The 26,232-nt window shown below is 41.3% G+C and overlaps 1 protein-coding gene across 1 annotated transcript; it reads right to left on the bottom strand.

The window, feature by feature from the left end:
• Positions 1-466: 466 nt before the first annotated feature.
• LOC122661656 (probable nucleoredoxin 2) lies at positions 467-23,576 on the bottom strand. Its single transcript, XM_043857129.1, has 3 exons — positions 23,381-23,576; positions 1,609-2,103; positions 467-1,289 (listed from the first exon to the last, which is right to left on the bottom strand). The coding sequence occupies exons 1-3, from the start codon at positions 23,555-23,557 to the stop codon at positions 663-665; spliced, it is 1,299 nt and encodes a 432-aa protein (XP_043713064.1). The 5' UTR covers positions 23,558-23,576; the 3' UTR covers positions 467-662.
• Between the last annotated feature and the right edge of the window lie 2,656 nt (positions 23,577-26,232).

Raw genomic sequence — 26,232 nt, forward strand, 5'->3', positions numbered from 1 at the left:
CATTGAGGAAAGCCAATAGTAGGGTGGTTGTTGCCTGTGTGAATTTTGCTGTTGTCAATCGCTCAAATTTGTGCTTCACGGGGTACACCTCTTTTCTAGATTCAATCAAGATAGCGATAAAGGATGATGATTCTCGAATTCCTTTCATTAGATCAAAATAGTTTGGTTATGTGACTGGCCTATAAAGCCCTTTTCCCTTTTGTCTTGTATCTAGGATGGGTGATAACTAGTTTAGTTCAATCTTCGGATGGCGGGTTCGGGGTATGGCGTGTTATATTCCCCCCCTCCCCCCCGGTTATATCATCCTTTTGATGGTTGTTTTGTCTCTCTGGTTTGGGATCCATCCCTTGTTAAGCCATCCTAGCTGTTGTAATCTTTCTTTCTTTTTTTTTAAGATAAATTTTCCGTTCACAAATTTTTTTTTTTTCTGTTCTTGATCAGCCATGAAACTATCAAGCTTGGTGGATTAATTCAAGCAACAACATACTAAAGACGTTTGATTTACATCAAAAACAAACGAAGCCCAAGTACAAGCCAGAAAGTGTCTATGAGTATCAGTGCGTTTTTGTGTTTATAACTAACTATATATCTCTATCATCTGCTAATTACAATCACCAACCCCATAATGGAAATAGGACAGGGACCACAATGGTTCATTTGGTTCACCCACTGGGTCCAGGGTTCACTGCCCTTACACATTTTGGGTGAACCTCGTAGCCACACTCAATGCACTGATACGCCCATCCTGAACCTTGTTCATCACAGTCACAACATATAAAAGGCCCTCCACCAGTGCTCTGAGACACTAGTGTGAGCTCATGATGATGTCCTTCATGGAACTCAAAGGCTGGAAGGTTCTTTGCTTCCTCATCCATTTGCTTCTCTAGCAACTCCAATTGAGCCTCTGTGAATGGGTATGCCTTCTCTTGGTACAAGTTTATAAGGTTCCTTCCATGCCTAGTGAGGGTCTTTCCATCAGGACCTAAAATTGCCAATGAAGGGATCCCTTGCACATCAAAGTACCTTGTGAGTGTCTTGATAGTTGGATCTCCAAATGGCAATGCTAACCATGGCATGGATTCAAAGTATGAGTCAAAAGAGTCTTGATCGTGATCACTGGACACAAGTACTATTTCAAAGTCTTCATCTTTCTCTTTCTCTTCCACCAACATTTGCTTTATCTTCTGGTAGATAGAGATCAGTTTGGGAGTGAACTTGAGACCTGGAAGGCACCACTGAGCTGAGAAGTAGAGTCCAATGGTCTTGCCTACCAATGATGCAACAGGTACCTGTACATGTCAAAAGGCATCCATCAACCACTTTGCTACCAAGACAATCCAAACAATGGTAACCTATTGCCCCAACAGTGTACATAGAGGTCTGCCTCCCCTGCCTCCCCTTTATGGATGGCCTATATTGTAGATAAGAGTTTCAGAAAATCCTGTTCATCTCACCCAAAAACTGAATCAACCCAGCCAAGATAGTAGGACTCAATACAAATCATGTAAATCAACTCAACAAAGTTCCACCCCATCCCCAGCAGCAGAGACCAAGTGAACTGATAAAATGTCAAAATTAGTATTATTATCATCACTAAGGTGGACTGACCTGTTTAGGTAAAGGGTGTCCCAAAAGGAAGTCTCTAGTTTGGTTTGTTAATAAGTTGATTAGGGTCTGGCTCTCATGCTTCTCCCTCAATTCCTTCTCCAGCTCCTCCAATCTCTGTTTAGTGAATGGGAAGGCTCGGGCACCAAAGCGGTAAATGATTTCAACACCTTCATGTAATGGTCCAGCATCTTCATTATCTTTAGGTTGGAAAATAATCAAGCATGGAATACCTTCAACATTAAACCTTTGGTTCAAGGCCTTCTTTGTTGCCAAATCTGAGAATGGAATGGCAAGCCATGGCATGCAAGCTCGGTAGTTGTCAAAGGCATAAGCATCTTCATCAGATGAGACAAAGACTATCTCAAAACTGACCCCTTGACCCTTCAATTGCTCATAGACATTTGCTAGGACAGGCGTGAAGTTCCGACATGATGGGTACCAGTTAGCTGAGAAGTAAAGGCCTACAACCTTACCTTCAAGCTCTGATATTTTTACCTGCAATTAAAATAAAATAGAAGGGAAATGTGGTCATGTTATTAAAAGAAAGCATTGGTAAACCATTGGTAATTCTACTAAATTAGGTTATGTTTCATGTAAGAATTCACTGAGAAAAGCACACACTTCTGGTTTTCAAGAATAAACAAAATTCAGTTCGGGCAGATGAGTTTTTCCATATAAGATGATTCAGATTTCAGACCACTGTAAAAATTCTTTAGGAAAATGTTCAAATTTAAAGTTTCAACAGAAAAAAATATAATATATGTATTGGACTAGTTGAAATCAAAAGAATTAAGAACATAAGGAGTTTATTGTTAAACCCGCAATACACATTGATTAAGAAGTGTCCCATCTAGAATATAACCTATCCTCCTCAACACAAACCCCCCCTCCCCCACCAAAAAAAAAAAAAAAAACCAACTAATTGTATTAGTAGCAATTCATTTCAATGAGCTGTTTTTTATGATCTTGTTGGACAGTTTGAGTTGGCAGAGAACTTAACACTTAGCTTTATTGGTAGAATTAGCACACTGTCACTTGTGCTCTTCTTGATCTAGTTTAGAAAACTGGAAAACCATTTTCAGTAAAATTAGGTGTTAAATTGCTTCTGATATACGCTATAAATAAATAGATGAAAGGATATGGATCATGAGATAAAGAGAGCAAAAAGATTCTATTGTACTAATTCTTTGGAAAATGACATACCCTGAACATTTCCTAAGTTATCTTTTGGAAAAACAAGCTTATGTGAATCAAGTATTAACTATAATAGACAATTTTGGAGGTGTACCCATGTCTCATTTACAGTTAACTGAAGTTCTATTTAACATTTCACATATACAAATGGAGATTTTATTTGGTGAGGGGTGGGGGAATGGAAGAAGGAAACAAAAAGAGCAATACCTTTTTTCCTTAATTTTTGGGGTTAGGCAAAAAGGAATTGTGTATCAGATTAAGAAAAGAGAATAGGGGATCACATATTTACAGATGGGCATATCTATATCCCCTCTGTGCATATGGAGATGACAGGGGGAGATCAGGTGAGCCGCTGTTCACAAATAGAACCTGGTCTTATTCTCTATTTTGCCATATGTACACATCGAGCATTATTCAGTATGAACTTGCATAATAAAATTAGTTTATATCTTAAAACTAAAATGAGCTAGGCATATAAATACCCTCCCAAAAAAAAAAAACTGAGATATGCTCTTCATCTATACCCACACCATATTGCATCCTTACTCCAATGATTATGATCTGCTGAGGTGCATATAATTGCACATTTTCTTTTCTCCCCCTCCTCTTGTTGGTTATTAATTATGTCTTGTATTCTTCAATGGCCCACATAGTTATTATTAGGCTTGTATATGTTACGGTTGGGTTTTGGGTCTATTACATGTATAGGGGTAAAATTGTAATTGTGTGGACATAATGTTTTTCAAGGTTTCCTATATATTTTCTTTATGGGGAAAACTCTAGACACAAGCAAGGGAGATCACACTGTGAGGTGGAGAGTGGTGTAGAGTGTTTTTCTGCCTTAGTGAATGCTCTTTGGTTCTCTCAAGTAGTTGTAGACATTCGTGTCGAAATACGTTAAATCCACATGTTCTTGTATAACTGTCTACTTGGTTTCTACCTCATGGTTGTGCATTTGTTCCCAACAAGTGATATCAGAGTGGAGAGTGGTGCAAAGTGACTTTCTGGCTTAGTGAAAAACTCTTTGGTTCTCTCAAGTAGTTGTAGGCATTCGTGTTAAAATACGTTAAACCCACATGTTGTCTACTTGGTTTCTACCTCATGGTTGTGCATTTGTTTCCAACAAGTGCTATCAGAGTGAGGTTTAACAAATCGTTGCAAATGGTGTGTGGAGATTTGGGGACAAGCAGTGCATAAGGAGAGTGGAAGAATTTTTAACATGTTAGTTTTTTTCTTCACGGAAGTGCGTGGATCACTTTCCCTTTAATGAAAATGGAAATTGGCTAAGATTTTTGAAAGCAGAAAAAAAATTTAAGTGTGGTTCCTTCACTTACTCTCCTGTGCATAGGGGGGAAAAGAAAGGGGCATAAAACCCTAGGGAAGTGGTTGTGCAAGAGTGCATGGGCAGAGAGATTTGTATGGCAGGGGTGAGAAAATTGTTTTTCAAAAGACAACCACCTTGCTGGAGGAAGGAAAGGGTGGCGTACGGAGTTACCTTGTGATTTGTGCGCAGAGTGAAGGAGGAGAGAGGGAGTTGTGTTTGTGTGTAAGAATGAAATTAAAAATAAGGCCTTGCAGCTCTAGGTACATAAAAGAAAGAAGGAAAGCAAAATGGTGTACAACATCTATCTACAGTAAGAGAAAGTGCACCAAATATAAAAAGGAAAGCAGAAAAAGGTGGTACAACATCTACCTAAGGTAGGAGAAAGAGGAAAAAAAGTGGATGTATAGTATACCCTGGGAGAGAGAAAAAAGAAGGGTTGGATGGAGTTCGAGGCGTAAAGAGAGTGTTCACAGGTGGATTTTGGTAATATCAAGGTTTTTTGAAGTGGATGGTGTGACTCAGACAGATTCTACTTTGTTGGTATAGATTATGTAAGTTCGTGCAAAATTAATGGTGACCAAGATTGATCAGGTTCATTGAGGTTGATGCCAGGTAGGAAGGGTACAAATCGGGTAAATCGGATGATGATGAAGGGTTCAAGCTTCTCCATAGAACACTTCAATGGCCATAATGACTACACGGTGTGGCAAAAACGGGTGAAAAAAATATTCTTATGTGGGAGGAGACAGTCAAGGTTCTCAAAAAGAAGTCAGACAAGCCAAATAAGATAAGTAGCAAGAGTTGAGGGATCTAGCGAATAACACGATGTAATTGTATCTTGCAGATAACTCTTCTTGAAGTCATCAGGTTGGCGGATCTGGAGGAAGTCTTGGCAAAGTTGAAGAGCAGATACAAGTCCAAGTTGTTAACAAATCAACTGATTTTTAAGAAAGAGTTATATGACCTTCGGTTGTCAGAGGGAATGAAATTTGAGATGCATTTGAATGAGTTCAATAGGATATTGAAGGAATTGTCCGTTCTAGATGTAAAGATCCAAGAGGAGGACAGGACACTTCTCCTGTTGGCTTCACTACTTTTAATTTGATCATATTGTGATTAGATTTTTGTTCGGGAAGGATACTATCAAAGTTGACGAAGTTAGTGTTGCTTTGTTGATGAATACGATATCAAAAAAACATAATGGTGAAAAAACATCAAAGAAAGGTAGTGCTTTGGTTATAGGTGGTGGTCATGATAGTGGCACGCCAAATGAGAGACTGTAGGAGTCCGTCAAGAATATGGGTTGCTCTAAGTTGAAAGGTCTCAAACTAATTTATTATTTTTCCGAAGAGGAAGGTCATTTAAAGAGAAATAGTCCAAAGCGTATAGAGGACAATAAGGAGAATGAAGAAAAATCATCTAATGCTAATATTGCAGATGGGTCTTGGAGTGATGGAAATATATATTTTTTCTCACTACTTTAGGCACAGAAACTTAACTTTGGATTTTAAATTCTGGTTTTGTTTCATAAGTGCTCAGTTAGGGATTAGTTTGCTACACATCACGCATGTGAAAATGGAATGGTCAAAATGGTACATTATGTTGAAAACAAGATTGTCGAGACTAGGATTATATAGATTCATATGTTTGATGGGATTGTAAGAACTTTGACCAAGGTTAGAGATGTGTTGAATTTAAAAAAAAATATGATTTCATTGGGAACACTTGCTTCGAGAGGTTTTAGAAGCTCATTTGAAGGTGGAGTTAAGGTTTCTAGAGGGACCATGGCAGTGATGTAGGAACAGATGGTTGAGAATCGATACAAACTTGCAGGTAGTGTTGATATAGCTAGAGCAACCGTTGGAATTCAGGCAAGATGTAAGGCGGAGGACAAAATCTACAAACATTTCAGGCTATGAACAAATGTAGATTTAAAAAGAAGTGAGTCTCTTTCGCTTTGGATCTTATAAATGGAAGATTGCAACAATAGGAAAGGTGCCACATCACATCATGTGAAAGTGAGTTATGCAGGGCTCCCAGAGAAGGTGTGGCCCATGTTGAATTTGGTGTGGCGGTCTAGATTGTCACTCTATTCCATACCCTCACTTGCTACCAATGACTTGAGCCTAAGACAACTCTAAGGGATTTTTGTACCAAAAAATTATCAGTTTACCCCCCTAAAACTACTTTAATACCCAAACACTATCGGAATGAATTGATTGTCTCTTGATAGCATATTTCCATATGACATTAAAGCATGTCCTAAAATTTGGTGCAAATCTGATATTGTTTGGCCATCATTTCATCAAACCCTAATTATGCGGGCCCTGCCTGCTTTGGGACCCCTGGCCAAATCTATGGTGGATCCTTGCATCATTGATTAGAATATTCAAAATGCTTTCTGTTGATGTGAGGATAGTCAAAATCTGATAGTCCGATCTCCTACAAGTCTGGTGTAAAGACGATTACACTACGAGTCAACTGGCTTCAGACACAAATTTGGTTGTGTTGCTGGCAGAATCTACGATTGATATTTATATCATTGGAAAGTAGCCTCAAAATTCTTTCAAATGATATAAAACAGTGAAATTGGACGATCACGTCTCTCAGAATTAGTCCCGTAAGATGACCGAAAACATGATAGCACCTAGGACCCTAAGAGGGCCTGACCTAGAACTAATGAGGGAGTGCCATGTGGAACCATTGTTAGTAAGTTCGGTTACAACAATAATACGGGAACAGATACTCACGGCAATTAATCAGACCATACGGTAAAAATATAGTTTCAAAAATCTGGTGCAATAAAATGTGTACGGCAATGATACGGTACATTTTTTAATACGGTTGCTCTGTAAAAGTCTAGGAGCAAAATACCGGTTTATCCTAGTAAAAATCAAGGAGCAAACTGATTTTTTGCAACTAAATTCTAATCTCTCATGCCTTCATGAACACTTAAAACTAATATGGCTTTCCAATTTCAAATCATTTCTCATTCTTTTGGATCAAGAGGAGGAGCTTCAGATTAATAAAACTCCTACGGTAGTGGGAACCTAGTGCATTGGGTATGCTTTTTTTTGTTTTTTTGGATTGGAGATCAACTGATAAGGTAAGCAAGGGATTTTGGAGATCTAAAACACCTACTAGAGCTAAATAGGCTGCATTCATTTCTACAAGTCAAGAACCAATCCACTTCTTAATAACTATACTACATAACCAAATCATTGGATGCAAACTGATGCGACTTGGAAGAGCCAAGGTAGGTTGTTACACCCGCACCCTGATTTATTATTTAATAATGTTTTCTCTCTCGTGTGACGTGTAGATGCTGCTGCCGTGTATGCTGGTGAACTGTTTTCACTTATGGTCAAACCTAGCCACAAGATCATTGACCACATCATGGGCCTGCCTGTGGAAGAGAGGTTCCTTAACCGGCAGTGGGGAAGATTTATTGATGGTGATTTCGTCGATCATCCTCCCAGCACGAGTCCACAAAGTGAAGAGTACCGAAAGGCATTTCCCGTGTCCCCACAGTTAGATACCTCATTTGACGATGAAATTAGTATCGCGATTGGGAAGTTATTCGGGATCACGAAGGACACGTCGTGACGGCCGAGGGGTAAGACTTTAACCTTGTGAATGATACTGAGCCTTACTCTAGTTGACCTTGGAGTGTGGGTCAAAGCCCGACCCTTTGCCCCTATGTTTATGCCCTTACAGCCTCAATGGACGCAAAAGCGCACTCATAAGCACTGCATCCGCCCTCGCTGTTTTGGGTTTTTGTGTGTTTTCTTTGTGTGGGACCCACACCCCATACGTCGGGCACTTTAGTTTAGTCTTTTGGACGAGGTTGGCTTCATCCTTGTCTTTCCTTGGTTTATAGGTTGCCATTAGGTGGACCCATTGGCTAAACAAGCCTTTTAATGAGTTTCAACTCATTAAGCCTCAGACCTAACAGACCTTAAGGGGGGGCAAATTAGTCTTAAAACCAAGACTTAACTCTCAAGCCTCATTACTTCTCTACCTACCCAATATGTTAGAGGCTTGGAACATTGAAGGCATTGGTGGAGGGAAACTTGAAGGGGTTTTGAGAGGCTGTGGAGGTGGAGGTCACCGTTTGATCCATCTTTAAGGTAGGCATCTTCACCTTCCTCTCTCTCTCTTCTCTGTTGAAACCTTGGGAATCCCTTGGGATCAATTTCGATGTTGGGGTTTCCCTTGGGAGCTCAACAATATCTAGTTAATGCTCCTTTAGGCTTAAATCCCTTTCACCTTAATGCATTCATGGCTTTGATTGACCCCTATGCTGTTCAATCATTGAAAACCTAGCTTAGGTTGGGAAGAACCTTGGGAATGGACCTAAATCCCCCAAATCTCCTTATCTTTGTGTAGGACTTCATGTATTGGACCTCCAACGAAGGTTTGAGCTCACCTCCCCAACCCCAAGACCCTAATGGATCTATGAATGAAGGACTAGAGGTGATGCTCTTTGCTGTTGTTCAAAGGAAGGGCAGCGGACGAACGACCGGACTCACTGTAGTGTATCCGTTCGTTAGTCCGTTCAGCCTATTATGGCTTTCCTCTTGGGTGGAGTTACGAGCGGACCCACCTATGTGAATCCGCCCGAAACCCAGAATCCTTAAGTTGCTCTCGGGCATGTCTTAGGGTTGGAACGGATCTACGAGCGGACTCATGTTCCGCGTCTGCCCGTGAGTCCGTTCCATATATTTTCAGGGCATGACCTGGGCGGATCCACGATCGGATTCACCTGTCTGGCTCCGTTCCTTTATCCGTTCCTGCTGTCTTAGCCCAAATCGCAATTATTTGTTGGGATCTTTTGTGGGACCCACCTATATGCTCCTAACACTACTTTCACGCATTCTCAGACCTTGGAATCTATACAGGAGTGCATGCACTTGACCAAACTTCACCAAACAACAAACAAACAATCGGTGAGTGGGTTTTGGGTGATGTTTGGGATTGATATATATATACAGTTGTAGGAATGCATTATCTAGATTGATATATTGATCTCTGTGCTTGCATTCATTCTTGCTATGTTGCATCTTGCATATAAAACTTATGGATATGAATTGATGAGATATGAGCATGATGTTTTATATTATGATATTGGGTTACGGTGCCGGTTACACTGGTACCAGAACCCCGTGACTGTTATAAATACAATATTTACTTGCTTGCCATCCTGGTCTGTATCCGCCGTGCCGTGCTAGTACTCGGGTACTAGATGGAATGAGACGTTGATGCACCCGGAATACCTCTCGGGATAATAGAAATGCATGTAGTATATCTGTGGTTAGGGTTTATACTCCCTTATGCTACGACCCTTGCCAACAGGGGTTCATATGTTGGATAGTCGAAGCACCTGAGGTCTGTGGAGGTGGGAGAGGCCAGGTCAGGGGTAGTAACGACTATCGGGGTCTACCATTGGGTGGTCATGATGGCTTCTATCGGTGCAGGTCCCTTGTGATAATTGAGGTTTCACTGGGGCTATAGGATAAGTGACCCTCAGTGTCTCCCGAGTTATCATAGTAGTATATACCATGACTTAGATTGCTTGCTAGGTGGAAAATATGAATTTAACATTTCATGCATCATGGACTATGTGTGATCGTATATATGTGCACTCCCCTTTCCCCTCACTGGCTCAGTGGAACTAACCCCCTGTGTACACAACTTTTTAGACTTTGATGCAGGTGATAGTTACTTGGCTAGTCTGGATGTGCAGTCGGCGGATTATGATGGTATTGGGACAGAGGAACCTAAGTAAGTGTTGGAGGAACACGGCAATGGTTGCCCCTGTGATGATTGTGCTTATGGGCACTGACACTTTCAGGGATACTTCCCTAACTTTTGATTCTTTTGGGGTATTGTGCCGGTTATAGACTCTTTCTGTAATAACTTATTATAGTTTTGAGAAGTTATGTCATGGTCAGCTGACGTCAGTACTACTATTATATTATCACTTAGATGGCTGAACATACTGTAACTGCTTATGTAATTAATGCTTTCGCTCATTATGACTCTGATAAATATTGGAATTATATTCTTTTTTACTCAATGTATTTATTGGGTGGGCCTTTGGGTGATGACCATGTGCTAGGACACTGTGTCGTTGATCCTGGTAGGTATTGGGGTGACGTGTGCATCCCAATCACCCTCTTGATTGTGCTTGTGGCATAAGCTCGGGATAGGGGCGTGACAGCATGGTATTAGAGCGTGATGCTCTGCACTAGACATAATTCACCAAGGCCTCTTGATTTACTTTACACAATAGGGTCTAAATTAAAAGCTTTAACAGGCATAATTGGAATGTGTGCAGAACATAGGAAGAGGACTAGTTAGGGAGCAACACGGAAACATAGCACATAATAGGAACAACATGAGAGTTAAAGAGTTATATATATATATATATATATATATTAATCGAGTTTGCTACACTCCAGCCGATCTTGCTTTAACCTCCTGAGGAGGCAAGCAAGCTACAAAGGACTTAAACAGAAAGTTCCAAAATTTCAGTCGGTAGAACTATAATTATATGATCAAAAAAAGGGAAAGAGAAAAGCTAAAATAAAGGAAAGAACAACTAAACAGCAAAATAAAAATATTATTCATACTTTCCACAGACCATAAAAGAACTGAGCTTATGAGAAGCCCACAGACACTCCATCGGATTTGGGGTCTAATCCCCCATTCCACCATCATTGTCCTCCTCGTCATCACCACCTTCATAGTAGAGGTATGCATTGATATCGTGGATGTCCTTTTCCATTCTCTCCAAGCGATGGTTGTACGAAGTGAATTGCCCATGGACACCTGTAAAACCCTCTAACATGTCTGAATTGAGCCGAGTCATGTTAAGGTTCATCTGATTCAGGGTACTCAGAATTGCACCCATCTCTGAGGTTTCGGAACTGGAGGCATCAGTAGCATACCGTATGGGACCCTCTTCCTCATCATCCTCACTGGCCTCTGCACCTGCACCTGCACCTGCACCTGCACCTCCACCACCTATTGGAACCACTGGCTCCCCATCGCTATTAGTGGTGACTACAATCCTCATGCGAGCCAGGGAGTTCTTCCTAAATGATTCTTTAAAACTTTCGCATGGTGGCTCATCACTCAGATCAACCTGAAAGTACTTGAAGATGCGGGTTAGAAGCCTCCCGTAAGGAAGGGTTTTCTCAATCTTGAATTTGAAGAGTACTTGCTCCATGTGCTTGATGATGACAAAAGGGAGACTTAACTGCTGTCCTCGGTAAAGACAATACCCCAAGGTGGCAAACATGAGAGAAGGCTCGGTGCTATGTCCTTTCACTGGCACTAGGTTTGATTTGACTATCATAGTTAAAATCCTTTGAGAGTAGCCAAACTTGGCTAGATTCACCCGACTGTCATGCCTATCATTAGTCATGGTCTTATACAGGTGTTCATACTCCGCCAAAGACATGCAGGACAAGGGATCTCTGGCAGGCGGGTGATACACTCGAGCACCCATAGAACTGATCCTTAAGATAACCCCCAACTCCACCTCATTAAAGGTAATGTGGACTGCCTTCATAAAGGAACTGATCTTGTGCATTTCCATGTTTTCTTGCTCCACAGTCAGGTTGGCATAGAAATGCCCAATTAGCTTGGAGTAGTAGTGTCGGGGTAGAACCAACATGCTGGACCACCCTAGGTACTCAAACCTTGGCCCTACCTTAAAGGCCGCTAGTTCTTCGACGATGGCATCCCTTCCTGTCTCCATTTGTCGTTCCCGCAGTGTTTGGGCGTATAAGACTTCAGCCTCTGCGGACACGAATAGATTGGCATCGAATGATACCGGGGCTGGAACCGATGCTGGTGCTGTGGCAACTACGGGAGCCCTATTACTCCCTGTCTTGGGAGCCATTCCTTCTCGCCTACATAATTTACGCATAAAATAAACAAGGAACAAATGTGAGTGAGAGACCACGCCAATGTTAATGAAATAGAGGGATTTAAAGGCAATGTATGCAAATGCATCCAAGAATTTAGATAATTTCTTCTCAAAGACAAAATAGGACAATCTTCCCAATTTCCATAGGGACAACAACAACACTCAAAGGAAAGATCAAATTACTATTACAATAAACCTATTTAAGGTGGGAGAATAGGTGTTATACCCCATGTGTTAAAACCAAACCATTAAAACAAATGGGAGAATTCGATCTTAGCAAGGGTATGGCTAACCCTAGCCCAAATCGATGGGGGTGAACATAGTTGGACATGTTCACAAATAGAGTAATGGTAAAGAGAACTAGAAAATGATGTCTCCAAATATTCTTAAACGATCTAACACAATGAAGAAGAATGAGGGAGAAGAACTTGAATAAAACCCTAGAATAGAAACTCAAGCAATCCAAGGAATCCAATGGTTGAGGAAAAATTCATACCTTGAGGTTGGAAGATTGAGATTTGAAGTAGCGGAAGCCAAATCCACGATTTTAGGGACAAGAAATGTGGGGCGGATGAAGCTTGGACACCCTTGCTCTGTTCTCCCGCACCTAACCAACTCTCCCAAAATATGAAACTGAATGGAGCGGTATTTGTTTTGTTAAAATCTGTCGAGCGGACGCATGAACGGACTCACTAATCGTAAATCCGCTTATGGAACCGCTGAGCCTACAGACTCTGACCTTTCGTCTTCTGTACTGGGCGAACGAACGAACGAAATCACAATATAAGGATCTGCCCGTTAATCCGTTCGACCCCTTTCCTCTCGGCCTGTAAGCACCCTGAGAACGGATGTAAGTCCATCCGGTTTAAATATTCGAACGGACTCACTACCAGACTCAAAGGAGTTAATCCGCTAGTGGATCTGCTTATGTTCTAAAGGGTCATTGGCCAATGGTTTTTGGCTCAACCTTCTTCTTAGGACTCTTGTTGCCTCCGTGTGTTGGGACACACATTTTTGTGTGCAATTATGTGCTCTTTCTCTATATTGTGCTTATTCCTTCTTTCTTGTGCTAACATGTGAGGCATCTAATGGAATTAGGTGCTAAAACATGGTCAATACTCGCAATCGAAATCGTTCCCCTCCTAGGGATGATGCCGGTGATGTTTTCGATGAAGGTTTTCCTGTACCTCCTTCGGTGAACACTAATGCCGATGTCGCAGCGCTCTTAGGAAATATTCTTCGTGATATACGGAGAGAACATCGGGATTCCCAAAATGAGCAGCGCACTTTTATGCGTGATGTGGCTGCCCAGCTTCAAAATGCTGGTAGGGAAGGACCAAGATTACCACCTCAAGTGCACGGAGTCCCAAATCCCCCAGCTAATGTCACTCCCATCATTCCTCCTCTTGGACCGGCTGCTAATAAAGTTCCTGCAGCACAAGTAAACCAAGATCCACCTCCCCCTCCTCCGGCTGCCTTACCTGTCAGAAATGTGGTACTGGAATGGGTAGATGCCTCCAAACTCTCCGAGAGATTTCAAAAGCATCATCCTCCCACTTTTTACAAGTTGATCCATGACTCAATGTTCCCAGCTACTTGGCTCTAGGATCTCGAGAGAATCTTTGAAGCACTGCCGTGCAATGATCTCGAGAAGATTCGATGTGCTACTCTCCAACTCCGAGGTGACGCTGATGTATGGTGGCGTTCCTCAAAAGATCATTTCTAGGCTAAATATCCCAATGCTACTTGGAATCAATTTAAGGACACTTTTCTCGAGAACTACTTTCCAAGAAACTTCTGAGAAAAGAAGGAAATTGAATTCATGAACCTTAGTCAAGGATCCAAATCGGTCCTTGAATACCAACAACTCTTCGAGGAGTATTTCTATTTTGCTCCGATCCATTTGAAGACTGAGGATGTGAAGGCAAGAAGGTTTGAAAGGGGACTTAGAGCCAGTCTGAGTACTGTAGTGGTGTTGCACAAGTACCCCACCTATGCAGAGGTGGTTGAAGCTGCTAAGTTGATAGAAGATCAGCAGAGGGAGAATTATCGGGCTATCCAGGCAGGCAAGAGGCCAATGCCTTCTCATGACTCTAGGGGACCTAGTAAGTTCCAAAGAAGAGGGTCTTATACCAATATGGCCCCGATTCAATCCCGTAGACCTGATTCGGCTCAAGTGCCTAAATCTGTACCTGCTTCTCATTATGGGGCATAGACTCTTATATGTTACAACTGTAAGGAGTCTGGTCATATGGCCAAGGATTGTCCATAATTAAGGCAATCGGGTGCATGGCCGGTTGTGACTTCTAAACCACCCCTGGCAAGAACTGCTACTCGCGCACTTGTTCCTCCTCTAGTGAGCAAGACTCAGGGGCGAGTCTATTCTGTTACTCATGAGGAAGCCCAATCTGACCCTGGTGTTATCACAGGTACTACACTCAACCATCTTAATTAAGTTCAGTTTACTCTATCTTTGGCTATTCAGTGTTTATCAAGTATGATTTCTGTGTGCTCCTTACCTGCTTATGTGTTATTTGATTCGGGGGTGTCACACTCCTTTGAATCCCCCTCCTTTGTCGAGAAGTTACCTATTGAATCGATCATACTGGAGCAAAAGTTGATGGTTAGTACACCAACTGGAAGCAAAGTTGAGCTTGATCGATCGTTTCACTCTTGCCCTGTTTGAGTAAGTGACCACGGGCTTGAGGCCAGTTTGATCATCCTAGACATGAAAGATTTTGACGTAATTCTGGGAATGTATTGGTTATCCACACACGGAGCTAGCCTGATTTGTGCAGAAAGGAAGATACTCTTCTGGACAGGAGAGGATAATGAGTTTGTATTCAAGGGCAACAAAAGTAAGAAGCCTAAGAACCCAATCATATCGGCTCTCCAGGTCCAGAAGCTCTTAGCACAAGGTAGTTAATGTTACTTAGCCTCGGTAGTGGACACTGAAGCTAAGGTTACACCGATGGAAGAGATAAGCGTGCTAAGAGATTTCCCAGATGTCTTTCCAGAAGACCTCACACGGTTACCACCGGATAGAGAGACAGAATTTATGATTGACCTGATGCCCGGAGCTACTTCAGTATCAAAGGCACCGTATAGAATGACCCCATCTGAACTGAAAGAACTTCAGGGATAGCTTAATGACCTACTGAAGAAGGGTTTTATTAGGCCAAGTGTTTCCCCATAGGGCGGGCCTATTTTATTTGTGAAGAAGAAGGACAGTAGCATGCGTTTATGTATTGACTACCGTGAACTCAACAAGCTGACAATCAAGAATCGGTACCCGTTGCCTAGGATCGATGATTTATTTGATCAATTACAAGGTGCTAGGGTATTCTCTAAAATCTTCGCTCAGGGTATTACCAGCTGAAGATCAGAGATAGTGACATTAGCAAGACCGCGTTTAGATCGCGATATGGTCATTATAAATTCATGGTTATGTCTTTTGGGCTAACTAATGCCCCGATAGCTTTTATAGAGTTGATGAACAGGGTGTTTCATGATGTATTGGACAAATACGTTATTGTATTTATTGATGACATCCTGGTTTACTCAAAGAGCGAAGAAGAGCATGCTGACCATCTTCGATTTGTGCTTCAACGCTTGAGAGAAAAGCAGTTGTATGCTAAGTGCAGCAAGTGCGAGTTCTGGTTACAACAAGTGGCTTTTCTAGGTCATTTGGTATCTGCGAAGCGTATTGAAGTTGAGCTCGGTAAGGTACAGTCAGTAGTTGACTGGGAGACACCTAAGAATGTAGCAGATATTCACAGTTTTCTTGGTCTGGCTGGTTACTATAGGAGATTCATCAAGAACTTTTCAAAAATCTCTGCTCCAATGACTCGATTGACCCGAAAGGAAGTGAAATTCGAGTGGTCGGATGAATGTGAAAAGAATTTCTAGGACCTGAAGCAACGACTGATTTTAGCTCCAGTGCTTATCATACCAAATGATACTGGGGGAATGGTAGTCTATTGTGATGTGTCGAAAATGGGACTTGGATGTGTGTTAATGCAAGGTGATAAAGTGGTGGCCTACGCTTCTCATCAGTTAAAGGAATATGAAAAAAATTACCCAACTCATGATTTAGAGTTGGCGGCTGTGGTCTTTGCTCTGAAGATCTAGAGACACTATCTGTATGGAGAGAAAAGTGAGATCTACAACGATTATAAAAGCCTCAAATATTTCTTTACTCAGAAGGAACTTAATATGAGACAGAGGAACTGGTTAGAACTCATGAAGGACCATGACTCCACCATTCATTACCACCTGGGTAAAGCAAATGTTGTAGCAGACGCTCTCAGTCGAAAATCCCAAACCTTATCTATTGTATCCTTAGCTGTCAGCAAAGAGCTTGTAGAAGAAGCTAGAAGGTTGGGTTTGGAATTATTAGTAGAGGGTGTTATCCTATCCTTGGTAGCTTTGTCGGTGCAATCAACCTTGGTTGAAAAGATTAAGGCAGCTTAAGCTTCAGATGAACATTGTAAAGAGATCATTGAAGCTATCCAAGGTAACAAGCAACGTGATCTGGACTTCACATTGTCAGATGGCGGCGTTCTTATGTTTAGAGGTCGTCTATGTGTCCCCAAGGACGATCAGCTAAGAAAGGAAGTGTTGGCAGACGTATATGAATCTCCCTACTTGATTTACTCAGGTAGTACTAAAATGTATAGGGACCTAAAAGGACATTACTGGTGGAGTGGAATGAAGAGGGATGTAGCTGAATATGTAGCTCCGTGTCTCACTTGTCAGCAAGTGAAGGCAGATAGGCAACGTCCCCACGGCCTGTTACAGTCATTGCTTGTGCCAGAATGGAAATGGGAGCATGTTACTATGGACTTCGTCACAGGATTACCCCGTACGCCTAGGGGCGTTGATGCTATATGGATCATTGTGGATAGGTTGACAAAGACAGCTCACTTCATCCCCGTCAAAGTCACCTATTCTATGGATAAGTTGGCCTGCTTGTACATTGATAATGTGGTTTGCCTACATGGAGTTCCAATTAGCATTATCTCAGATCGGGATTCCAGGTTCACTTTCAAATTCTGAGGCAGATTCCAGAGATATATGGGTAACCTGTTGAGCTTTAGCATTGCCTTCCATCCACAGACCGACGGTCAGTCGGAAAGAACAATACAAACATTAGAAGACATGCTTCGAGCTTGTGCTATTGATATGCAGGGCAGCTGGGATGTGCACATCTTGCTTATCGAGTTCGCCTATAACAACAGTTACCAAGCTACTATTGGGATGGCACCCTTTGAAGCACAGTATGGGAAGAAGTGTCGTACTCCATTATATTGGGATGAAGTAGGTGAGCGACGCATTCTTGGGTCGGAGCTAATCCAAGCAACCTGTGAAAAAGTAGATTTGATCCGTGAAAGAATTAAAGCTGCCCAGTCTAGGTAGAAGGGCTATGCAGATCAAAGGCAAAAGGATCTGGAGTTCCTTGTTGGTGACAAAGTATTTCTCAAAGTGTCGCCTACAAAAGGTGTGATGCGGTTCAGCAAGAAGGGCAAATTAAGCCCGAGTTATATCGCGCCTTACGAGATTCTTACGAAGGTTGTACCAATGGCTTATCGGTTAGCACTTCCACCATCTCTCGACGATGTACACGATGTCTTCCACATGTCTATGTTGCGGAAGTATGTACATGACCCCAGTCATATCCTGTCTCAGGAGCCACCAGAGCTGGCGGCAGATATGTCTTATAAAGAACAGCCTGAGAAGATATTGGACAGTAAGGTGGTGAATCTCCGCAATTGACCTATTCATTATGTGAAGGTGAAGTGGTGCAACCACAAGGAAGAAGAAGCCTCCTGGGAAGCCGAGGTGGAGATGCGAGTAAAGTACCCTTCCCTTGGATTCCTGTAAGGTATGACAATTTTGAGGATGAAATTCTTGTAAGGTGGGGAGGATGTTACACCCGTGCCCAGATTTATTATTTAATAATGTTTTCTCTCTCGTGTGACGTGTAGATTCTACTGTCGTGTATGCTGGCAAACTGTTTTTACTTGTGGTCAAACCTAGCCACAAGATCATTAACCACATCATGGGCCTGCCTGTGGAAGAGAGGTTCCTTAACCGGCACTGGGGAAGATTTATTGATGGTGATTTCGTCTATCATCCTCCCAGCACGAGTCCACAAAGTGAGGAGTACCAAAAGACATTTCCTGTGTCCCCACAGTTAGATACCTCCTTTGGCGATGAAATTAGTATCACAATCGGGAAGTTATTCGAGATCACGAAGGACACGTCGACACGGCCGAGGAGTAAGACTTTAACCTTGTGAATGATACTGAGCCTTACTCTAGTTAACCTTGGAGTGTGGGTCAAAGCTCGACCCTTTCCCCTTTTTGCCCTTACAGCAGCAACGGACGCACAAGCGGACTCATCAGCACTGCTTCCGCCTGTGCTGTCACGGGTTTTTGTGGGTTTTCCTTATGTGGGACCCACACCCCATACCTCGGGCACTTTAGTTTAGTATTTTGGACGAGGTTGGCCTCATCCTTGTCTTTCCTTGATTTATAGGTTGCCATTGGGTGGACCCATTGGCTAAACAAGCCTTTTAATGAGTTTCAACTCATTAAGTTTCAACTCATTAAGCCTCAGACCAAACAGACCTTAAGGGTGGGGAGATTAGTCTTAAAACCAAGACTTAACTCTCAAGCCTCATTACTTCTCTACCTACCCAATACGTTAGAGGCTTGGAGCATTGAAGGCATTGGTGGAGGGAAACTTGAAGGGGTTTTGAGAGGCTATGGAGGTGGAGGTCACCGTTTGATCCATCTTTGAGGTAGGCATCTTCACCTTCCTCTCTCTCTCTTCTCTTTTGAAACCTTGGGAATCCCTTGGGATCAATTTCGATGTTGGGGTTTCCCTTGGGAGCTCAACAATATCTAGTTAATGCTCCTTTAGACTTAAATCCATTTCACCTTAATGCATTCATGGCTTTAATTGACCCCTATGCTGTTCAATCATTGAAAACCTAGCTTAGGTTGGGAAGAACCTTGGGAATGGACCTAAATCCCCCAAATCCCCTTATCTTTGTGTAGGACTTCATGTATTTGACCTCCAACGAAGGTCTGAGCTCGCCTCCCCAACCCCAAGACCTTAATGGATCTATGAATGAAGGGCTGGAGGTGATGCTCTTCGCAGCTGTTCAAAGGAAGGGCAGCGAACGAACGACCGGACTCACGGTCGTGTATCCGTTCGTTAGTCCGTTCAGCCTATTAAGGCTTTCCTCTTGGGCGGAGTTACGAGCGGACCCACCTAAGTGAATCCACCCGAAACCCAGAATCCTTAAGTTGCTCTCTGGCGTGTCTCAGGGTTGGAACGGATCTACGAGCGGACTCACGTTCCGTATCCTCCTGTGAGTCCGTTCCATATATTTTCAGGGCATGACCTGGGCAAATCCACGGCCGGATTCACCTGTCTGGCTCCGTTCCTTCATCCGTTCCTGTTGTCTTGGCCCAAATCGTAATTATTTGTTGGGATCTTTTGTGGGACGCACCTATATGCTCCTAACACTACTTTCACGCATTCTCAGACCTTGAAATCTATACGGGAGTGCGTGCACTTGACCAAACTTCACCAAACAACAAACAAACAATCGGTGAGTGGGCATTGGGTGATGTTTGGGATTGATATATATATAGTTGTAGGAATGCATTATCTAGATTGATATATTGGTCTCTGTGCTTGCATTCATTCTTGCTATGTTGCATCTTGCATAAAAACTTATGGATATGAATTGATGAGATGTGAGCATGATGTTTTATATTGTGATATTGGGTTACGGTGCCGGTTACACTGGTATCGGAACCCTATGACTGTTATAAATATAATATTTACTTGCTTGCCATCCTGGTTTGTATGCGCTATGCCGTGCTAGTACCCGGGTACTAGATGGAATGGGATGTTGATGCACCGAGAATACCTCTCGGGATGATAGAAATGCATGTAGTATATCTGTAGTTAGGGTTTGTACTCCCTTATACTACGACCCCTGCCAACAGGGGTTCATGTGTTGGATAGTCGGAGCACCTGAGGTCTGTAGAGGTGGGAGAGGCTAGGTCAGGGGTAGTAACGGCTATCGGGGTCTGCCACTGACTGGGTGGTCATGATGGCTTCTACCGGCGCAGATCCCTTGTGATAATTGAGGTTTCACTGGGGCTATAGGATAAGTGACCCTCAGTGTCTCCCGAGTTATCATAGTAGCATACGCCATGACTTAGATTGCTTGCTAGGTGAAAAATATGAATTTAACATTTCATACATCATGGACTATGTGTGATCGTATGTATGTGCACTCCCCTTTCCCCTCACTGGCTCAGTGGAGCTAACCCATTGTGTACACAACTTTTTAGATTTTGATGCAGGTGATGGTTACTTGGCTGGTCTGGATGTGCAATCTGCGGATTATGATGGTATTGGGACAGAGGAACCTGAGTACGTGTCGGAGGAGCACGGCGATGGTTGCCCCTGTGATGATTGTGCTTATGGGCACTAACACTTTCAGGGATACTTCTCTAACTTTTGATTCTTTTGGGGTATTGTGCCCATTATAAACTCTTTCTGTAATAACTTAGTATAGTTTTGAGTAGTTATGTCATGGTTAGCTGACGTCAGTACTACTATTATATTATCACTTAGATGGCTAACATAATGTAACTGCTTATGCAATTAATGCTTCCGCTCATTATGACTCTGACAAATATTGGAATTGTATTTTTTTTTACTCAATGTATTTATTGGGTGGGCCCTTGGGTGATTACCATGCGCTAGGACACTGTGTCGTTGATCCTGGTAGGTGTTGGGGTGATGTGTGCATCCCAATCACCCTCTTAAATGTGCTTGTGGCATAAGCTCAGGATAGGGGCATGACATAGGTATTGGTGAAAGCCAATAAATATCCACCATTATCATGGATCAGGCACTAGGGTCAAAATCCAGAGGTTTTTTTTTTTGGGTAAAAGAATCCAGAAAGTTATAGCTAGCACTTGAATGACCTAACAACCTATGTTCTCTGTCACGGTGAGTCCATGTTTGGTTTCAAAATTCTAATAGGACTATAGTAGAACCTGAGATCAAGAGGATCGGATTGTTTGTTATGTGCGATGGAAGTCCAAACCTTGTTGAACTCTCGGTATTCTCTAGTACAATTTTGGAACAAGCTCTTACAATTCCTTAGGATGCTACACTCTTAGGGAATACCAGATCGAGAAGGAATGAAGGAGTTTGATTCAATTAGGAAGTTAGGATTCCATGTTTGTGCGTATCCTCCAATAAGAAATGATAAAAACATGAAGCAACAACAACTAACACAAATAAATAAATAAATAAATAAATAAAAACCTTGGTTCGTAAAGAATTGCAAATCTATATAAATCTTATCAACACAAACACAGACGCGAGAGAGAGAGAGAAAGAAGAATGAAAGATACCTGGATTTGATGGATATGGACTAGAACTAGAGTCTTCTAGGTTGATTAGAGAACCAGAGTGCTTTCTCTGATGGTGAGAGTAGTTGGTTTGCTAGAACTAGTCTTCGGGTTTCAAGTTTGGGGGTTTACTCACTGGCTTATGGGCTTTTAGGTTTTAGGTTTTTTTTAAAAAAATTTGTATAATTAAAAACTCATAAATTTGTATTAATACACGATTAATATGACAATTAATACGTGTATAGTACGGTGTTTCTTCAAGTTCACATATAAAATTAGACTATTTGATAAAATACGATAATAGTCAGCTTATTGATTCATACGGTCGGATACACGTAATAATTCAACAATTAATATGCGAACTTACTAACTATGCGTGGAACCCCATACACTATTCAAATGGAGGAGCCGCTGACCCTCTAGCAGCTCCTTAAATGGAGGATCTGGAGGATCTGAGGGCTCCCCCATTTTTCTCTCTCCTCTTACTTCTCTTAGGTGAATGAGGGATTCGTGCTGAACCATGTTAAATCCTCATGTACTTGTGTGAGTGTTTACTTGGTTTTTTCTTCACGGCGAACCACATTAAATCCAATGTGATTCTTTAGTTGTTTGGGTGGGGGTTGTTTAGAATGTTGTATGGGAAAATTGTTCATTCTTTAACAAAAATGTTGACCCCACAAATCTGTGAGCCACACAATCTAATAATCTCATCTTGGTAAAATTATCTATAGTTTTATCCCTTAACCCCAACAACCGCCCCCTCCCCCCCCCCCCCCAACACACAAAAAAAAAAAAAATTTACGATGTTTTCGGATAAAATCATTAGCAACCTGCGAGCTTGTTTATGTAAGGCTAACAAAACCATTTCTTAAATCCTTTTTAATGTTTGGTAATGATTTTGATTCCAAATTCACTAGAAATAACTAAAGAATCACATACGAAGTGCTTTCTTGTAGAATTAATCCTGAGCATCAGAATACTCAACCCAAGGATAGTCATTTTAGATCTATCCTGGAATCCGACTCTATGGCTTAAAGTTCCTAGTATTCTACTTTTGAAAACAAATATCCACTCAGAGAAGTCAAGGAAATTTAATGAGATTAAAATTAGAGGGTGGGTGGGACTGGAATTGAAACCTGAAAGAGATGTACCACTATCCTAGCTCTATACATTTGTGATTAGAGAGGACCACATTTCACATCACTCGGCACTTACTTGATTCCAAAGCGACACCACTGTAAGTTCCGTAAGACAAATTACCAGCAAAAGAAAAGGAATTGTAACTTGGGATGATAAAAGATTAGTAGGAAAGAAAACAAGGAAAAAAAGAATGGTGGAAGAACATAATAGAGTCTTAACAAGCAATTTATCTAGTTCTTATAGTTTCCAGTTCTTACAAGAGTTGGGTTTGTTGGTCTGGGCTACCAGTTCAGTTTATGCAGAAACATCTTACCACATATATAATAAGTATCCATAGCTATGACAAAATTTCTTTTGCAGAAACAAGAAAGTAGAGAAAGTTGAAGATATATATATGATTTTTTTAAGATATTTTTTTCCCTGTTCTAAAGAAAGAAAGGGAGAGGGGTTAATCATTTTAAAAGGTTAACGTTGGATTTTTTTTGCTCATAGAATAAGACTGAAAGATTATTCAATCAACCACCATCTCCATAAGGCCCAGATACATAAAAAATTAAAAAAAAAATCATCCCAACTAAAAAATTCTAGGAGCTTGGGATAACTGAAGAAAACTAATAAACTTGAAATTATAAAGATAAGAATTGAAGAAAACTTTCTTTTAAAAGCTCTAATACAAAACACGCAAACCAGAAAACCATTCTAGAGAGAGAGACAGAGAGAGACCTGGTTTCCAGTAGGAGAGAGCAGAAAATCACGATCTTTGGAGGCCAAGAGAGACGAAAATCTAGAGATGGGGAGATGGTTTGAAGCACCATTCATTACCCAGAACTCATCTTCTTCATTGCTGCCCTCAACATTGTTGTTCTTCAACCTCAATCCATTCTCCTCCTCCTTCCTCATCTCTCTCTCTCTCTTTCTCTTTCTCGATAGAGAAATTGAGAAATTGAGAAATTGTTTCACATTTTCTTTATCAAGGCTTTTATCTACCCTTATTCATTCTTACACGGCTAGCAATCACACCATGCACTACACTTCCCCCTTCTCTCTCTCTCTCTCTCTCTCTCTCTCTCTCATACAACAAGGGAACACAAAAATTCCCTCCTCTCTTAAAGCATTAAAGAGAAGACAGAGAATGATTCTCGAGAATTGACACTATCGTGTTTGAAAATTGAATCTAATGTTGAAAGAATTGATGGGACCCATCTGATCAGAGATGGAACAATTATAACCGTCAGATATTTTTGAATAAAGGGTAAATATGTAAAATTACACCAGAAAGAAACATCTTATTAGTAATCTCAAAAAAGGACACGAGTCACGAGATATACCACCGGAGACATTTAAAAGAGAGGGAGAGAGAGAGTACTAATAAAGTCCCGATAAAAGAGACGTAAGGTAAATGAACGACACGTAAAAAGGTTGGAGGGACAAGTGTCACGTTTTAATTTCCTTTTTTCGAGTTTCGTAGTTGTTGGTTTCCTTCTTTCAATGTCTCGACTCTCAAATTCACCCTTTCACATCTTCAATTATTCCAAAAGCGAAAACAAAAAAAAACAAAAAAAAAAGTAATAATGAAGGCAAAAATTTTAGCTTATGGGTCCCACCACCAACGACAACTTTAGAATCACATACAACCGTTAAGATATCAACACGTAACGTTGTGGTATCGAAATTAGGAGTAAATGATAGGGATGTAAACGGATCGGATTCGGATCGGATACGGATCGGATGTGAACGGAACCGGATATTCCCTGGTCGAATACGGATACCTCTAAATGGATTCGGATGCGGATCGGATTCAAATTTTCGACCATCCATTTACATCTCTGCCTTGTGTAACCCGGACCTTCCTCCCCCTAGCGGATACAATTCACTCTCAATCCATATCTCTTAGATCATGATTCTCTTTTCATCATATTCTAGAATTTATTTAATCTTCAAAAACCCTTGAAATCATTATTTACTTAATTTTTTATTATTAAGTATTTAAATTTTTTTTCGGACGGATTTTAATCGGAGTATTCGGATTATTTTCCGGATATCTCTAAACGAATACGGATGCCTCTAAACGAATACGGATGCGAATTCGGATTCGGATTTCGGTTATCCATTTACACCCCTAGTAAATGGTAACAGACTAACAGTAGTGGTGGGGACTTAGGGGACTTCTCAATGGGTCCCACTTCTCTCTCTCTCTCTCTCTCTCTCTCTCCTCTTTAATGGGCTGGAAACTAGGAAGTCCCGTGATCAGGAAGGCTGCCTTGGCTATTTTGTCAAGATCTTTACACGTGTCCCAATCAAATTCAGATGGGTTACAACGCATGCTGGCCAGTAATTTCTAGGTAGTACTCTTCATCACCTGCTGTGATGTGACGGCATCTTCTCTTTCTGTCCCTCTCTCTGTCCCTGCGGCGCAGACTCTGAGTCATGGACCTGTTGACCTGTATTTCCTTTTTTTTGATAAGAATAATGAGAATCCTGACCATTGAGACGTAAATGATGGATGGATCTCGACGATAATCCAACGGTGTGTGTTCCTGCAGGCTGATGCTGCGACATCATTATTTGAATAATCTCCATGAGTCTCAAATCATCAAATGACACATGAGAAATTTGTTTGGTCTAACGTCTCATCTTATTTTCTAGTTTTTTCAAAAAATAAAATAAATAAATAAATAAAGGAAGAATGTTCTTTGTGCCAAGAGCGTAGGAGAGAACATCAGTCCATAAATAAATAAGAGATTACTATCTGGTCGTGTAGCTTCGACTAAGGGGCCAATGAGAATGCCAGCAAGAGCATTATCATGGATTGGGTTTTTTGATTTCACATGAGACGTGATTGTACATTCGCATGCTGATGTGTTTGGGCGTCAATAGGTAGTGTGTTTTTTCTTAAGCAAAATAAATAAAAGAAAAAGTGCCCTATTTGGTTGTGTGGCTCATTGCTCATGTACACTGACATGGGAGTATACAAAAGTATCATTCTACGATTCATGAAATCAAAAGTTACGTCTATGTTGATGTCATTGTGTCCACTGTCATTGGCCCATGCTGGTCAGCTAGGGCAAGCATTACACACTCAGACAACGATCTCTTGCCCTCTCTCATCTTTTAAATAGGATAGGATCCTTCTCTATCATGGTTGAGGTATCGATATTGTTTCGCCCGATAAAGTTTTGCTAGTCACCAATCCCAATATCATGCCAATACCACGTATTGGTTGAGATATGTATAAAGGGTAAAATAGTCAAAAATCCTTTTTTTAAAGGAAAATCAGGGGTAAATTTGTCGGGTATGATCGATCCATGCTAATACCATGCATTAAAAACCATGGTTCTAAGTATTGATATCAGATCGTTAAACGATTCGTACAAGTTTTGCACCTTGTCAATCCCGATATCATGCCTATACCGTATCAATGACATGGTACAAGAAAAAGGATAAATCAATGAAAAACCAATTTTTAAAGAAGAATCAATGGCAAATTTATTCAACACAGCCTATCCTGACCGATACCGTATGGGTTTCGAGATGACCAATATCCGTTCAAAACCATGCTAAAAACATGATATCTA

The sequence above is a fragment of the Telopea speciosissima genome, chromosome 5 (genome assembly GCF_018873765.1).
Source record: "Telopea speciosissima isolate NSW1024214 ecotype Mountain lineage chromosome 5, Tspe_v1, whole genome shotgun sequence".
NCBI classification, from domain to species: domain Eukaryota; kingdom Viridiplantae; phylum Streptophyta; class Magnoliopsida; order Proteales; family Proteaceae; genus Telopea; species Telopea speciosissima.

Excerpts from the sequence above, each read along its gene's own strand:
- LOC122661656 (XM_043857129.1), bottom strand. The coding sequence starts at position 23,557 with ATGAGGAAGGAGGAGGAGAATGGATTGAGGTTGAAGAACAACAATGTT. Across the intron at positions 2,104-23,380 it reads TCTCTCCTACTGGAAACCAG|GTAAAAATATCAGAGCTTGA; the intron begins GTCTCTCTCTGT and ends TTTTAATTGCAG. Across the intron at positions 1,290-1,608 it reads GACACCCTTTACCTAAACAG|GTACCTGTTGCATCATTGGT; the intron begins GTCAGTCCACCT and ends TGACATGTACAG.